This window comes from Petromyzon marinus, chromosome 16 (assembly GCF_048934315.1).
Source record: "Petromyzon marinus isolate PM22_M1 ecotype Great Lakes invasive population chromosome 16, UKy_Petmar_22M1.pri1.0, whole genome shotgun sequence".
NCBI lineage: Eukaryota > Metazoa > Chordata > Hyperoartia > Petromyzontiformes > Petromyzontidae > Petromyzon > Petromyzon marinus.
In genome coordinates this window covers 9,895,573-9,913,500 of record NC_133682.1, presented here as the reverse complement: position 1 = coordinate 9,913,500, position 17,928 = coordinate 9,895,573, and the positions used below count along the sequence as shown (strand labels likewise).

Below are 17,928 nucleotides of genomic sequence, written 5' to 3'. Positions count from 1 at the left end.
CCCCACTGGCGATGTTCACTACGCACAGCGCACCAGATAGGCATTTGAGACTGAGTCGACCTAGGGGAGACCCACGACCGATTCAGTTAATCGTCACTTGGTGCTGGTGGCCGCGAGCGGGACTCGAACTCGGGTGGCCTGGTTCGAAGCGCAACGCGGTAGCCGCTGTCCCACCCACCCCCACCACCACCACGCGCACAGACGCGCACGCAACAACAACAACAGCAACAACAACAACAACCGACTTGCAAGCAACGGCAACGTCACCCACAGGTCCGGTGCCAGGCTAGGTGCTAGCAGGAGATCACGGGGAACACACCACCACCACCACCACCTCCACCACCCCCCCATCGGTGGTTTCGGGTCGACTAACCACGCGCACGAACAACAACAACAACAACAACAAAGACAATCTTGATTTGACACATAGACACATTGCCGCCCAACTTATACATTATAATATATCACAAAACGCACGGCGCGCGCACGTTCCGACGCAGACGCCCTTCACACGTTCACCCACGGTCACAATGTACACCCCACAGCGCAACCACTTGCCCAGTAACAGCTGGGGCCAGCGTCGGCGCGTGTTTTCGAACGTTGGCCCAACGTTGGCGGGCACGACGTCGGGCCAACGTTGGGAGGCCAACGTTGCGCCAACGTCCCGCGTGGACTGGGCGTGGGGCCACCGATGCCTCACTGCAGGGGGACCCCTCCCGATAAGAGGCTGCTGCTGCTCACGACGTTCGTGCCGCTGCTGAGAGGCGGCATGCCCGACGAGATCTCTGGGGAGGCTGACGAGACGCGCGACTGCTGCTGCTGCTGTTGCTGCTGCTGCTGCAATTTCTTATTCACTTTCCGTTCCTTCGCTCGTCGGTTCTGGAACCAGATCTTCACCTGCGTCGGGCACATCACGCAGACGCGCACGCGTGTGTGTTAGCCGCTGTGTGTGTTAGCCTCTGTGTGTGTTAGCCTCTGTGTGTGTTAGCCTCTGTGTGTGTTAGCCTCTGTGTGTGTTAGCCTCTGTGTGTGTTAGCCTCTGTGTGTGTTAGCCTCGGTGTGTGTTAGCCTCTGTGTGTGTTAGCCTCTGTGTGTGTTAGCCTCTGTGTGTTAGCCTCTGTGTGTGTTAGCATCTGTGTGTGTTAGCCTCTGTGTGTGTTAGCCTCTGTGTGTGTTAGCCTCTGTGTGTGTTAGCCTCTGTGTGTGTTAGCCTCTGTGTGTTAGCCTCTGTGTGTTAGCCTCTGTGTGTGTTAGCCTCTGTGTGTGTTAGCCTCTGTGTGTGTTAGCCTCTGTGTGTGTTAGCCTCTGTGTGTTAGCCTCTGTGTGTGTTAGCATCTGTGTGTGTTAGCCTCTGTGTGTTAGCCTCTGTGTGTGTTAGCCTCTGTGTGTGTTAGCCGCTGTGTGTGTTAGCCTCTGTGTGTGTTAGCCTCTGTGTGTGTTAGCCGCTGTGTGTGTTAGCCTCTGTGTGTGTTAGCCTCTGTGTGTGTTAGCCTCTGTGTGTGTTAGCCTCTGTGTGTGTTAGCCTCTGTGTGTGTTAGCCGCTGTGTGTGTTAGCCTCTGTGTGTGTTAGCCTCTGTGTGTGTTAGCCTCTGTGTGTGTTAGCCGCTGTGTGTGTTAGCCGCTGTGTGTGTTAGCCTCTGTGTGTGTTAGCCTCTGTGTGTGTTAGCCTCTGTGTGTGCGCGCGCGCGCATGCAGAGGCGCGTGTCAGTGTGCGTGTCAGTGTGTGTGTCAGTGTGCGTGTCAGTGTGTGTGTCAGTGTGTGCGTCAGTGTGTGTGTCAGTGTGTGTGTAAGTGTGCGCGAGGGAGGGAGGGAGGGCCAGCGAGTCCCCCGTGGGGGTCACCGTCACCTGTCTCTCGGAGAGGCCCAGGTGCGACGCGAGCTCCGACTTGCGCCTGATCGTGATGAATCGATTCGCCTGGAACTCCTTCTCCAGCTCCAGCCTCTGGTAGTCCGAGTACACCACGCGGTACTTGTCCTTGGTACGCGTTTTGCCTGCGACGGGGAACGACGGGTTGTGGTGATGGGGGGTGGGGGTGGGTGGGGGGAGGTGATTAATTTAAAATCAGGGATTTTTTTTTTCCGGGGAAAATTGTCCGGGTTTTCTGCGTCCTTCAAACTCCCAACCTACCGGGCTCTCCCCCCCCCCCGCCCCCTTCCCTGCCCCCACTTGGGGGGGGGGGGGCACGGAAATATTTTCCGAAGCTCAGCCATGAGCAGCTCCAGCTGAAATTAAATCCCGATTTTTTTTGTTTTTTAACCACCAAATCAAACCTAAATGTACGTGATAAAGTTACGCCGAATATCCGATGAGTGTGCCGGTTGTGTCGCGTGTTGTTCGGCGAAATGTCCGACGTTTCGCTCCACCTTCCCCGGGCGAGGGCTTGAACGCCGTGCCAACCATCGCGCGCGTCGCTCCGAATGCACAACAGCAGGGGAGAGCCGCGAGATAAATACCTTGAATAACGATAACAAGTTCTGATTTCTGCACGAACCGCGACTACCCCAACTCAGGAGTGGCGTTGCGCTGTAACGCTGGAGCGACTCACATCTGCACCGAGGCTCTCACGATGAGCTGCGGTCCGAATCCGCAGCCACGTATGGGACAAGTTTGTCGAGGTTGCATGTAGGCGCACATCCGAATGCACACGAGGACAAGGGAGACACACGCCTTCGACAGAGATTATCATAGAGATGCACAATTGACTGTGTGTGTCTGTGTGGGGTGGGGGGTGTCAGTCAGATCGATCGCGTGATTTAAAGTGTGCTGTCCTAGTTGACTTACTTCAACAACACTCACAATTCGAGTTCACGATATAACAAACCTCACGAAATTTTTCGTGCCGGGTGGAGGTGGATTTTACGACACATTTACGCGATCTAACACCAAAAATCCCCCCCCTCCCCACCGATATTACGACTAATATCGCTTCATTATGAACAAGCCTCGCGTGCTGAATTGGCTCGTGTGGTTGTTGACGGTGTGACCGTGAACCGTTGCCCAACGTAGCGTGGCACCACAACGTTCCGTGAACGTTGGGACAGGACGGTGGAGGCTGCCTGCGGGGCAGACGCGCTCGCCTTGCGAAAGTTCTAGAGCGCTCGCTTCGGCAGCACCGACGTTCGTTGTTGTTGTTGTCGAGGACCGAGCTCACACCACGTCTAACAACTGGGGGTGTCCGTGTGCTGAACTTCTTTCGTACCGTACGTCGCCAACCGTGCGACGTTGCGCCGATATACAGCCGCGCCCAACGTCATCAGACCCATAGACTCATCACACAGAAACTCATAGACTCAGGAGACCCACAGACTCACACATAGACCCATATACTCATCACACAGAAACTCATAGACTCACACAGAAACCCACAGACTCAGAAAGAGACCCACAGACTCACACATAGACCCATAGACTCATCACACAGAAACCCACAGACTCACACAGAAACCCACAGACTCAGAAAGAGACCCACAGACTCACACATAGACCCATAGACTCATCACACAGAAACCCACAGACTCACACAGAAACCCACAGACTCAGAAAGAGACCCAGAGACTCACACATAGACCCATAGACTCATCACACAGAAACTCATACTCACACATAGACACATAGACTCATCACACAGAAACTCACAGACTCACACAGAAACCCACAGACTCAGGAGACCCACAGACTCACACATAGACACATAGACTCATCACACAGAAACTCATAGACTCACACAGAAACCCACAGACTCAGAAGAGACCCACAGACTCACACATAGACCCATAGACTCATCACACAGAAACTCATAGACTCACACAGACACCCACAGACTCAGAAAGAGACCCACAGACTCACACATAGACCCATAGACTCATCACACAGAAACTAATAGACTCATACAGAAACCCACAGACTCAGAAAGAGACCCACAGACTCACACATAGACCCATAGACTCATCACACAGAAACCCACAGACTCACACAGAAACCCACAGACTCAGGAAACCCACAGACTCACACATAGACCCATAGACTCATCACACAGAAACTCATAGACTCACACAGAAACCCACAGACTCAGAAAGAGACCCACAGACTCACACATAGACCCATAGACTCATCACACAGAAACCCACAAACTCACACAGAAACCCACAGACTCAGAAAGAGACCCAGAGACTCACACATAGACCCATAGACTCATCAAACAGAAACTCATAGACTCACACAGAAACCCACAGACTCAGAAAGAGACCCACAGACTCACACATAGACCCATAGACTCATCACACAGAAACCCACAGACTCACACAGAAACCCACAGACTCAGAAAGAGACCCAGAGACTCACACATAGACCCATAGACTCATCAAACAGAAACTCATAGACTCACACAGAAACCCACAGACTCAGAAAGAGACCCACAGACTCACACATAGACCCATAGACTCATCATACAGAGGCCCACAGACTCACACAGAAACCCACAGACTCACACAGAAACCCACAGACTCAGAAAGAGACCCACAGACTCACACATAGACCCATAGACTCATCACACAGAAACTAATAGACTCATACAGAAACCCACAGACTCAGAAAGAGACCGACAGACTCACACATAGACCCATAGACTCATCACACAGAAACCCACAGACTCACACAGAAACCCACAGACTCAGGAAACCCACAGACTCACACATAGACCCATAGACTCATCACACAGAAACTCATAGACTCACACAGAAACCCACAGACTCAGAAAGAGACCCACAGACTCACACATAGACCCATAGACTCATCACACAGAAACCCACAAACTCACACAGAAACCCACAGACTCAGAAAGAGACCCAGAGACTCACACATAGACCCATAGACTCATCAAACAGAAACTCATAGACTCACACAGAAACCCACAGACTCAGAAAGAGACCCACAGACTCACACATAGACCCATAGACTCATCATACAGAGGCCCACAGACTCACACAGAAACCCACAGACTCACACAGAAACCCACAGACTCAGAAAGAGACCCACAGACTCACACAGTGACCCATCGACTCACTCCACCGAGACCCACAGACTCACACATAGACCCATAGAATCACTCCACCGAGACCTATGGACTCACCAAAGAGATCCATCGACTCGCACAGAGACCCTGATGGAGGCCACGCGTTGCGTTCGCACGCGGAGGAGAGGCGATCTTGGGTTTAACAACAACAAACATGTCACGAGACGCAAACAGCGCAAGTGTGAAAACTATTTTTTTAAAATGCCACAATTAAAGGGGACTGTGTTCGTGCGTTCGATTGTCGCTCGGTCTGACGGTCCTGGTGAGGGTCATGGCCGGCAGCGACGTGCGTAGGGCAGTCAAGACCTTCCCTGGCGGCAGACTCCAGCACTACGATACACTATACACCACTACTATACACTACTATCCACTACTATATACTAATATACACTATATACTAATATACACTACTATATACTACACTACTATACACTATACACTACTATATACTACACTACTATACACCATATACTGATATACGTTACTAAACACTACACTACTATACACTACTATACACTATACACTACTATACACTACTATACACTATACACTACTATACACTACACTACTATACACTATATACAAATATACAATACAACACACTACACTTCTATACACTACTATACACTATACAATACTATATACTACACTACTATACACTATATACAAATATACAATACAACACACTACACTTCTATACACTACTATACACTACTATACACTTCTATACAGTATATACTAATATACATTACTACACACTACACTACTACACACTACTATACACTACTATACACTACCATACACTACACTACTATACACTATAAACTAATATACATTACTACACACTACACTACTATACACTACTATACACTATACACTGCTATACACTAATATACACTACACTACTATACAGTATATACTAATATACATTACTACACACTACACTTCTATACACTACTATACACTACACATTACTATATACTACTATACACTACACTACTATACACTACACTACTATACACTATACACTACTATACACTACACTACTATAGACTATATACTAATATACATTACTACCCACTACACTACTATACACTATATACTAATATACATTACTACACACTACCCTACTATACACTACGATACACTATACACTACCAAACACTACTATATACTACACTACTATACACTATATACTAATATACATTACTACACACTACACTACTATACACTACCATACACTATACAATACAATACACTATATACTAATATGCATTACTACACACTACACTACTATACACTACCATACACTACACTACTATACACTATATACTAATATAAATTACTACACACTACACTACTATACACTACGATACACTATACACTACTATACACTACACTACTATACACTATATACTAATATAACATTACTACACACTACACTACTATACACTACTATACACTATACACTACCATACACTAATATATACTACACTACTATACACTATATACTAATATACATTACTACACACTATACTACTATACACTACTACACACTACACTACTATACACTATATACTAATATACATTACTACACACTACACTACTATACACTACTATACACTATACACTACCATACACTACTATATACTACACTACTATACACTATATACTAATATACATTACTACACACTACACTACTATACACTACTACACACTACACTACTACACACTACGATACACTACTATACACTACTATACACTACACTACAATACACTATATACTAATATACATTACTACACACTATACTTCTATACACTACTATACACTACACTACTATACACTGCTATACACTACACTACTATACACTATACACTACCCTACTACACACTACGATACACTATACACTACCATAGACTACTATGTACTATACACTATATACTAATATACATTACTATACACTACCCTACTATACACTACGATACACTATACACTACCATAGACTACTATGTACTACACTACTATACACTATATACTATTATACATTGCTACACACTACACTACTATACCCTACTATACACTAGACACTGCTATACACTATATACTAATTAACATTACTACACACTACACTACTATACACTACACTACTATACACTATATACTAATAAACATTACTGCACACTACACTAATATACACTACTATAAACTACTATACACTATATACTACTATACATTACTACACACTACACTACTATACACTACTATACACTACACTACTGTACACTATATACTAATATACATTACTACACACTACACTACTATACACTACTACACACTACGCTACTACACACTACGATACACTATACACTACTATACACTACTATACACTACACTACCATACACTATATACTAATATACATTACTACACACTACACTACTACAGACTACTATACACTACACTACTATACACTATATAATAATATACATTACTACACACTACACTACTATAGCCTACTATACACACCTATACACTACCATACACTACACTACATACTAATATACATTACTACACACTACACTACTATACACTATACACTACTGTACACTACAGTACTATACACTATATACTAATATACATTACTACACACTAGACTACTATACACTATATACTAATATACATTACTACACACTACACTACTATACACTATATACTAATATACATTACTACACACTACACTACTATACATTACTATACACTACACTACTATATACTAATATAAATTACTACACACTACACTACTATACACTACGATACACTATACACTAATATACACTACTATACACTACACTACTATACACTATATACTAATATACATTACTACACACAACACTACTATAGACTACTATACACTCTAAATTACTGTACATTACTATACATTACTACACACGACACTACTATACACTACTATACACGACACTACTATACATTACTACACACGACACTACTATACATTACTACACACTACACAAACATACACTACTATATATTACTATACACTACATTACTATACACTACTACACACTACATTGCTAAACGCTACTATACATTACTATACACTACGTTACGATACATTACATTACTAAACACTACGTTACTATGCATGACTATACATTACTGTACACTACTATACACTGCTATACATTACACTACTATACATTACATTACTAAATACTACGACACACTACACTACTATACACTAATATACATTACTATAAACTACATTACTATACACTACTACACACTACTATACACTAATATACATTACTATACACTAAACTAAACACTACTATACATTACTACACTATACACTACTTTACACTGCACTACTATACATAACTATACACTACACTATACACTACTATACACTGTACACTACATTATACACTACACTATGCACTACTATACACTACACTATACACTACTATACGCTACACTCCTATACATTACTATACACTGCACTATACATTACTATACACTACACAATACACTACAATACACAAACTGTAGGTCTTCCTGGGGAATGCCCAGGCGCTCCCAGGCCAGGCGAGCGACAGAGTTTCACCGCTACACTATACACTACTACACTACACTATACACTACACCATACACTACACTATACACTACTACACTACACTATACACTACACCATACACTACACTATACACTACTACACTATACACCACTACACTATACACTACTACACTATACACTACTACACTACACTATACACTACACTCTACACTACACTATACACGACTACACTATACACTACACTATACACTACTATGCTATACACTACTACACTATACACTACTACATTATACACTACACTATACACTACACTATACACTACTACACTATACACGACTACACTATACACTACACGATACACTGCTACACTGTACACTACACTATACACTACTACACTATACACTACTACACTATACACTGCTACACTACTATACTATGCACGACTACACTATACACTACTATACTATGCACGACTACACTATACACTACACTATACACTACACTATACACTACTACACTATATACTACACTATACACTACTACAATATACACTACTACACTATACACTAAAACACTATACACTACACGATACACTACTACACTATACACTAGTACACAATACACTACTACACTATACACTACTACACTATACACTACTACACTATAAACTACTACACTATACACTACACTATACACTACTACACTATACACTATTACACTACTACACAATACACTACACTATACACTACTATACGATATACTACTACACTATACACTACTACACTATACACTACTACACTATACACTACTACACTATACACTACTACACTATACACTACACTATACACTACACTATACACTACTACATTATACACTATACACTACACTATACACTACTAGACTACACACTATACTATACACTACTACACGATACACGACTACACTATACATTACACTATACACTACTACACGATACACTACTACACTATGCACTACACTATACACTACTACCCTATACACTACTACACAATACACTACTACACTATACACTACGATATTATACACTACACTATACACTACTACACAATACACTACACGATACACTACTAAACTATACACTACACGATACACTACACTATACACTACTACACTACACGATACACTACTACACTAAACACTACTACACTATACACTACTACACTATACACTACTATACTATACACGACTACACTATACACTACACTATACACTACTACACTATACACTACACTATACACTACTACAATATACACTACTACACTGTACACTACACTATACACTACTACACTATACACTCCACAATACAATACTACAATATACACTACTACACTATACACTACACTTTATACTAAAACACTATACACTACTACACTTTACACTACTACACTATACACTACTAGACTATAAACTACTACACTATACACTACACTATACACTTCTACACTATACACTACTACACAATACACTACACCATACACTATCACACTATACACTACTACACTATACACTACTACACGATACACTACACGATACACTACTACACTATACATTACATTATACACTACTACACTATACACTACTAGACTATACACGAATACACTATACACTACTACACTATACACTACACTACTACACTATACACTACTACACTATACACTACACTATACACTACTACACTATACACTACACTATACACTGCAACACTATACACTACACTATACACTACTACACGATACACTGCTACACTATACGCTACACTATACACTACCACACTATACACTACTACACTATACACCTCTACACTTTACACTACTACACTATACACTACTACACTATTCACTACACGATACACTACACTATACACTACACTATACACTACTACACTATACACTACACGATACACTACACTATACACTACTACACTACTATACTATACACTATACACTACACTATACACTACTACACAATACACTACTACACTATACACTACTACACTATACACTACACTATACACTACTACACAATACACTACTACACTATACACTACTACACTATACACTACTACACTATACACTACTTACTACACTATACACTACTACACTATACACTACTACACTATACACTACTACACTATACACTACACTGTACACTACACTATACACTACTACACTATACACTACACTATACACTAATACACTATACACTACACTATACACTGCTACACTATACACTACACTATACACTACCACACTATACACTACTACACTATACACTACTACACTATACACTACACTATACACTACTACAATATACACTACTACACTATACACTACTAGACTATAAACTACTACACTATACACTACACTATACACTTCTACACTATACACTACTACACAATACACTACACCATACACTATCACACTATACACTACTACACTATACACTACTACACGATACACTACACGATACACTACTACACTATACATTACATTATACACTACTACACTATACACTACTAGACTATACACGAATACACTATACACTACTACACTATACACTACACTACTACACTATACACTACTACACTATACACTACACTATACACTACTACACTATACACTACACTATACACTGCAACACTATACACTACACTATACACTACTACACGATACACTGCTACACTATACGCTACACTATACACTACCACACTATACACTACTACACTATACACCTCTACACTTTACACTACTACACTATACACTACTACACTATTCACTACACGATACACTACACTATACACTACACTATACACTACTACACTATACACTACACGATACACTACACTATACACTACTACACTACTATACTATACACTATACACTACACTATACACTACTACACAATACACTACTACACTATACACTACTACACTATACACTACACTATACACTACTACACAATACACTACTACACTATACACTACTACACTATACACTACTACACTATACACTATTACACTATACACTACTACACTATACACTACTACACTATACACTACTACACTATACACTACACTGTACACTACACTATACACTACTACACTATACACTACACTATACACTAATACACTATACACTACACTATACACTGCTACACTATACACTACACTATACACTACCACACTATACACTACTACACTATACACTACTACACTATACACTACACTATACACTACTACACTATACACTACTACACTATACACTACTACACTATACACTACTACACTATACACTACTACACTATACACTACGACACACAGACTGTAGCTCTTCCCTGGGACTGCGTGAACAGTTACAATGACTGTGCACACCGTCATGCCTACTCTACTAACGATTCTATACACATACAGCAACTCCTAACGGGGCCATACATATAGTGCGTACGCATGGAGGGGTAAGCGGGGGGGGTTAACCCAAATGCGTAACTTGCGTATGGGGGGGTCTACTGACAATGTACGGGGGGGGTGGTGAAGCCTCGATAATTATTTGTCTACATCAAATGAGTTAGATAGTCCGGCGGTGTGGACTATCTGTTTGCTTAAACACGTTCAAGATTATTAATAATCCTTGATCGTTTCTGCGTGGATTAAATATCGGCCGTTCTATAGGATTCGGGGGGCGGGTGGTGGTGGTGTTAAAAGTCCACGTGCCTACAAGGAAGGTGGAGAGGGGGTCAAGTTTTGATAGATTTTTTTTTGCGTGCGCCCTCAATGGACGGCCCCAAACCACTCGCCGCTATCCCGTCGCAAATCGGAGTCGTGGCATTAATAAAGTGTCGACGTATTTTGCGAAACGACGTGAAACGGGGGAAGGCGTAAATCATCTTAGGGACGAGGTACCCGCTGCGCACGAACAGCAGGCAGCGTGTGTGTGTGTATGCATGCGTGTGTGTGTGTGCACGCGCGTGTGTGTGTGTGCACGCGCGTGTGTGTGCGTGCACATGTGTGCGGGGAGCGGTGGCGGACTGGTTAGCGCACACCTTCGCTCGCGAACGCCTGCGTGCCGAACGCTTTCCATTTGACTTTTAAATCGAGGCCTCCCTCCCTCCAGATGTGGCTGATGTTAGCCGTGACCGGGTGATCGAGCTCAGGTGATCGGTGACACCATTACGAACCTTCCTCGTGTACGAACCCCAACATCTCACTGTGAACCATCCTCTCCGCGACGGAGAACCCTTGCCCAAGTCTTCTTCATTGCATGCATACACAGCACGGTTTGGCTGCGTACGGTGCGAAAGAAGTTCAACATGCAACTTACACACAAATTGGCATTATTATTATTGCGCCGCACAGGGGCAGCTGCCCTTCGCCGAGTTCCCCCCCCCCCCCCCTATGCCAGAAAGGAACCCCGTCTACGGCAGCCGTGCATGGGAATGATTCGGATGAGGCGCGATGTTGAGGCCCTTTGAGAATGCGTTCCGAGCGGTCTTCTTCGTCGCAAGTCCCGCGGGGCACTGGGGGCTCCCTGGTGGCCTTTAGTGCGGGATCCAGAAACAAAACGCAAACGGTGACACCCCCCCCCACCCCCATCATTATCATCGTGGTGCTGTCAAACCCAACAATGGTTTAAAATGTGTGGCCGGGCCTTACACTGCTGATGAGGCCTTACCGGCCGGCGAAAGTGGCAGGCCCCCCTCCTCCTCTGACAATGAGTGAAGGACGCTGGCATAGTACATCAAGGGCGAAAATGCATCAGCAGATTCTGTTGTTATCACTTTGTTGTTGTTGTTGTTTAAATGTTTATATTTTAACCATTTCTTGATTTGCTGACTCACTTTTATTTTCTGAGGTTTTCATTCACTGAATACTGTAGTCGTAGTAGTAGCTGTAATAATTGCTATGAATCGAATGCATCCATGAATGTGATTGTGATTGTAAATTAATTGTATGGCGTTGTGAGATGCAATAAAGCATGAATTTACTAAAAAAAATAAAACCCCGTAAATTATTATTCTCCTTTTGAATGCTAACTCCACTGAGACACATCACTCTTGATCTTGGCCGAGCGATGGTGACACAGCCACCACGAACACTCTAACCCTGAGTCCAACCAAGACAAAGTCCCCCCAGATAGCATTCCAACAGGCTGTTGGGGCAAGTTGCTGCTAGCGAGCAGCGCCTATGAAGGCCAGCCCGGTGCACATAGGGGGAGGGTGGCCAATTACCACGCCCGGCCGCCTTTGTCTCCCCAGCGGCAATGTTTCCACACCGAACCGGGCGCTCGACTGAGGCTGGAGTCGACCTAGGGGAGACCCAGGACCGGTTCAGAAAATCGTCGCTGGTGTTGGCCGTGAGCGGGCATTGAACTCGGGTCGCCGGGTTCGTAGCGCGGCGCGCTAACCACCACACTGAAACTCAACAATTCTGTTTAATGTTACCAGGTAAGGCACACCGAGCTATATAGCTACTTTTCAGAAGCGCCCCGGATCACAAAAGGATTGCCCACGTGGACATGTATAGCGGGCAAATACTCAAAACGCGTGACGGTTGAGTCTGAATTGTGACGGGGGGGGGTGGGGCCCCGGCGAGAAGCATCCACGCGACCAGGTGGAGAGAGGGAGAGTGGGACACTCGCCGACCAGGCGAGGTCGTTAACACCCACACAGCGTGATACCACAGCACTGCCGAGTGACCGCGGTGACCGCGCGCGCCGTCGATTGTGCAACTGGAGAGGCGGCAGACGGACCACGCGGGAGACACGGGGAGGGGGGAGAGACAGATCCACGGGGGGAGACAGATCCACGGGGGGAGACACGGCGGCGGTACGGAGCGGAGGAGCGGGGCGTGGGTTGGCGGGGGGGGGGGCGGCTAGGCGGGAGCCGACAAACATAAAACGCCGCTGAACCCCGCGGTCGTATCAAAGCCGCCCGGTCTCGCGGGGTTAATCATTCGCCGCTTATAGCGCGCGGGCCTCGCGCTGTTCCGTTTTTACGAGCTCGGAGGATGAGAGACGTCGCAAGACGAATGCGCCGGTTCTTAATTTGTTTATTTATTCGACACGGAGTGGCGCGGGCGACTCCCTCGTCTCTGCTGATCGTCGGCAGGCGACAGGCGCCGCGGTGTTTGCATAACGCGGGCGGTTGGAGAGACGGGCGATCTCGTGGGGGGGTGGGTGGGTGGGGGGGTGAAACGGACGGCTGCTCGTCCCTGGGAACGTGGAATTTCCCACCACCACTACTGACTTCGGAGTCGCCAGCGCGGATGAGAGACGCCACGCGCACTCCCTCTCTCTCGCTCTCTCGTGTTCGGCTTTGACCAATCGTCACGCCTACCCACCCAGCTACCTTCTCACATTCACAAAGATACCCCGTGTAGCCTTCGCAGACCGTAGGGGCAAGTGCTGTTAGCGAGCAGCACCTATAACGTCCTGCACGGCACACGAGGGGGTGTGGGTGGCCCAGCACCACGCCCGGCCGCCTTTGTCTCCCCAGTGGCGGTGTGTCTACGCACCGCACCGGGTACTCATTCGAGGCTGAGTCGATCTGGGGGAGGCCCAGGACCGGTGTCAGATAATCGTCACTGTGGTGTTGCTGCTGGCCGTCAGCGGGAATCGAACTCGTGTGGCCGGGTTCGTAGCGCAGCGTGGCGCTCACCGCTCCACGTTCACACACACAAACGTGCGTGCCTGGCGACCCGACCTACCGACACACGTGACTACTCGCCTAACCACCTATAGACCAACCGATCTACCTCCGTACCAACCTACCCACCTGACGACGCAACTTGCGCATCGTTCATTCAACCGGGCGAAACACCCCCCTTACCCCACCCCATCACCCCTTTGAGATGGACGACGAACGCACATGGATGGCTGTAGCAACGACTCCGGAAACCCGTAGACGTTAATATTATTCAACGACGATATTCGTGTAAAGTGTATCAGTCCCCGTCATGTGAATGTGGAATTGACAACTGTTGACTCGGGACATCCAACGGGGTATGACCTCCGTCTCAGTGTTCCGGTGTAGGCAGGAAAAAAAAAAGAAAATCCATTCGGGAGAAAGAGAGAGAGTGGATTGAACCGAATTTACAGAGCTCGCTAATTGAATTGCCTCTTTATTGGGCAATAATATATAACCGCTATTGTTTGCGAGCGCCTATTAAGCGGAACAAAAAAAAACACCTCTTTACCAACGAATGCAACTCGTGGCCGTCTTTGTCTCGCCACCTGTAGCTTCGCACGTGACGTATTCTCGATGAATCGTATGCGTGCGTATGTGCATGTGCGTACATTTATTTTTATGGGTATGTGAGCGTGTGGTCAGGTCGAGTCAGCCTCAAATGAGTACCTGGTGCGGTGTAGTAGTAGTAAACATCGCCACTGGGGAGACAAAGGCGGTCGGGCGTGGTTGCTGGCACACCCACCCCCTCGTGTGCCGTGCCGGCCTTCATAGGCGCCACTCGCTAACAGCACTTGCCCCAACAGTCTGTTAAGGCTACACGAGGCATCTTCGCCTTTGCATGCGCGCGTGCATGCATGTGTGTCTCTCGCATGCAGATCGACTCATCCTGAAATTAATGCCTGGCGCGGTAAGCAAACATTTGACACCGGGGAGACAAAGGCGGCCGGGCGTGCTTCTTGATCACAACCACATGCTCGTGCGCCGCCTCAGTCTCTTATATTATTAAGACCCTTAACAAGGTCGCGCATACACGCGCGTCAATAAAACCATTCAAGTAAAATAAAACAATTCAACGCGAAGATATAAAATCACGTCTGTAAAGTCTCAACGCGCATACCGCGCATGTATTTATTTACACAAATTGCACGTGCAGCGCGTGGAAGCCACACGCGTGCGCGCGCACGTTGCGCGCATACAACACCGCGCAGGGCACGCGAGCCACTGGGTGCGCGTAAGTCGGGGACGCACCACGCGACGCGGCGGGGATTCACATCAGCGCCTCGAGGAAATATTTTTTTGCGACGCTTTTTATCGGCTTCGGCGTCGCACTCCGCGGGACTCGAATCACTCGGAGGCACAAATTCTACGATAGCTCCCGAAGGGATGAATCGAGTTCGGCGTGCCCGGCTACCCCGTTCGCTTGCCGACGAGAAAGTGTTAGTGGGCAAAAACAATTGTCCGCGTTCCCTTGACGAGGGCGAGTCCATCCGTGGGACAACGGACGTTGACTTGGTTGAGATGAACTTTTCAATTTAAAAACTTTCGTGACTGCATGCAGGGATTCATATACGTAGAAGGGAAACAATAAAATAATAATGATAATAATAATATGGTTAAGCCATATTTCTTGCGGAAGTTCGGAGTTGGCCTCGTAACTTTAATCTAAATTGTCTTATGGTTGTTATTGTTTGACTTGCATCACACCGGGATTTGTGCGCACAGCGTTGTAATACGGTGGGTTGATTTTTTTTTGGAAGATTTTGCTGATTTATCCCAGGATGTTTCTGTTGCGCATCGTCGCTTTAAGATGTTTCCGTGTTCATAGTTTTGTTGTGTTGCGGTTGCAGCCGACTTAAGAGCCGCATGGCTCACAGGGCTCTACCTAAATAAATGAAACTTGAAACTTGAACGTTACTTCCCCGCAAAGCAGTAGGCGTTGTCTGCTTTGTGTGTACCTCTGCCGAGTCGGATTATGGGGGACGTTTTGCAGTGGAGATAGACAGAGGTCGCGTGTGCACCTAGCCTGGCACAAAGCGCCGTGTGTCGACACGCCCACCGCCACTTGACAATCAGCAATTTGTATTTCGCCCGGAGGAATCCGATAAGCTGTGAAGCTCTTTCTTCAGTTTCATTGATTAGGTGTAACCCTGTGAGCCATGCGGCTCTTGACTCGGGTTCAACCGCGACAAAACAAAAAACAGTGAACAAGAAAACATCTTAAAGTGACTATACGCGCGACAGAACAATCAAGGAAAAAAAAACCCAGCAAAGTCTTCCAGGATAAAAATACCGTATTTTTTACTTAGTGGCGAATTGTGATTGTTGTTTGTTGTTGTTGTAGCGTCGAACTTTACGCTGATCCGAAAGCTGTCACCAAACAACTTCCTAAGCCGTAGTGTCTTGCGACCAATTGTCAAGTCCACCAGTAATTGTGCAGATGTGCAGATATCCAAGCCTTCACGGGAGATCACTACGGGCGACGCACGATCGTCCTGTCTAACCGATACAACGTACACACTCAGTACAACGCGCGCTAGGGCCT

The 17,928-nt window shown here is 45.4% G+C and overlaps 1 protein-coding gene across 1 annotated transcript in view; it reads right to left on the bottom strand.

The window, feature by feature from the left end:
* Nucleotides 1-216: 216 nt before the first annotated feature.
* The window catches only part of LOC116942839 (homeobox protein CDX-1-like), a 42,683-nt gene continuing 24,971 nt past the window's right edge, over nucleotides 217-17,928 (bottom strand). The window contains exons 2-3 of the mRNA XM_032955193.2: nucleotides 1,848-1,993; nucleotides 217-897 (exon numbers count right to left, since the gene is read on the bottom strand). Of these exons, the coding sequence (XP_032811084.1) occupies nucleotides 697-897; nucleotides 1,848-1,993 (347 nt within the window). The 3' untranslated portion in view covers nucleotides 217-696. The remainder of the gene's footprint in view (nucleotides 898-1,847; nucleotides 1,994-17,928) is intronic.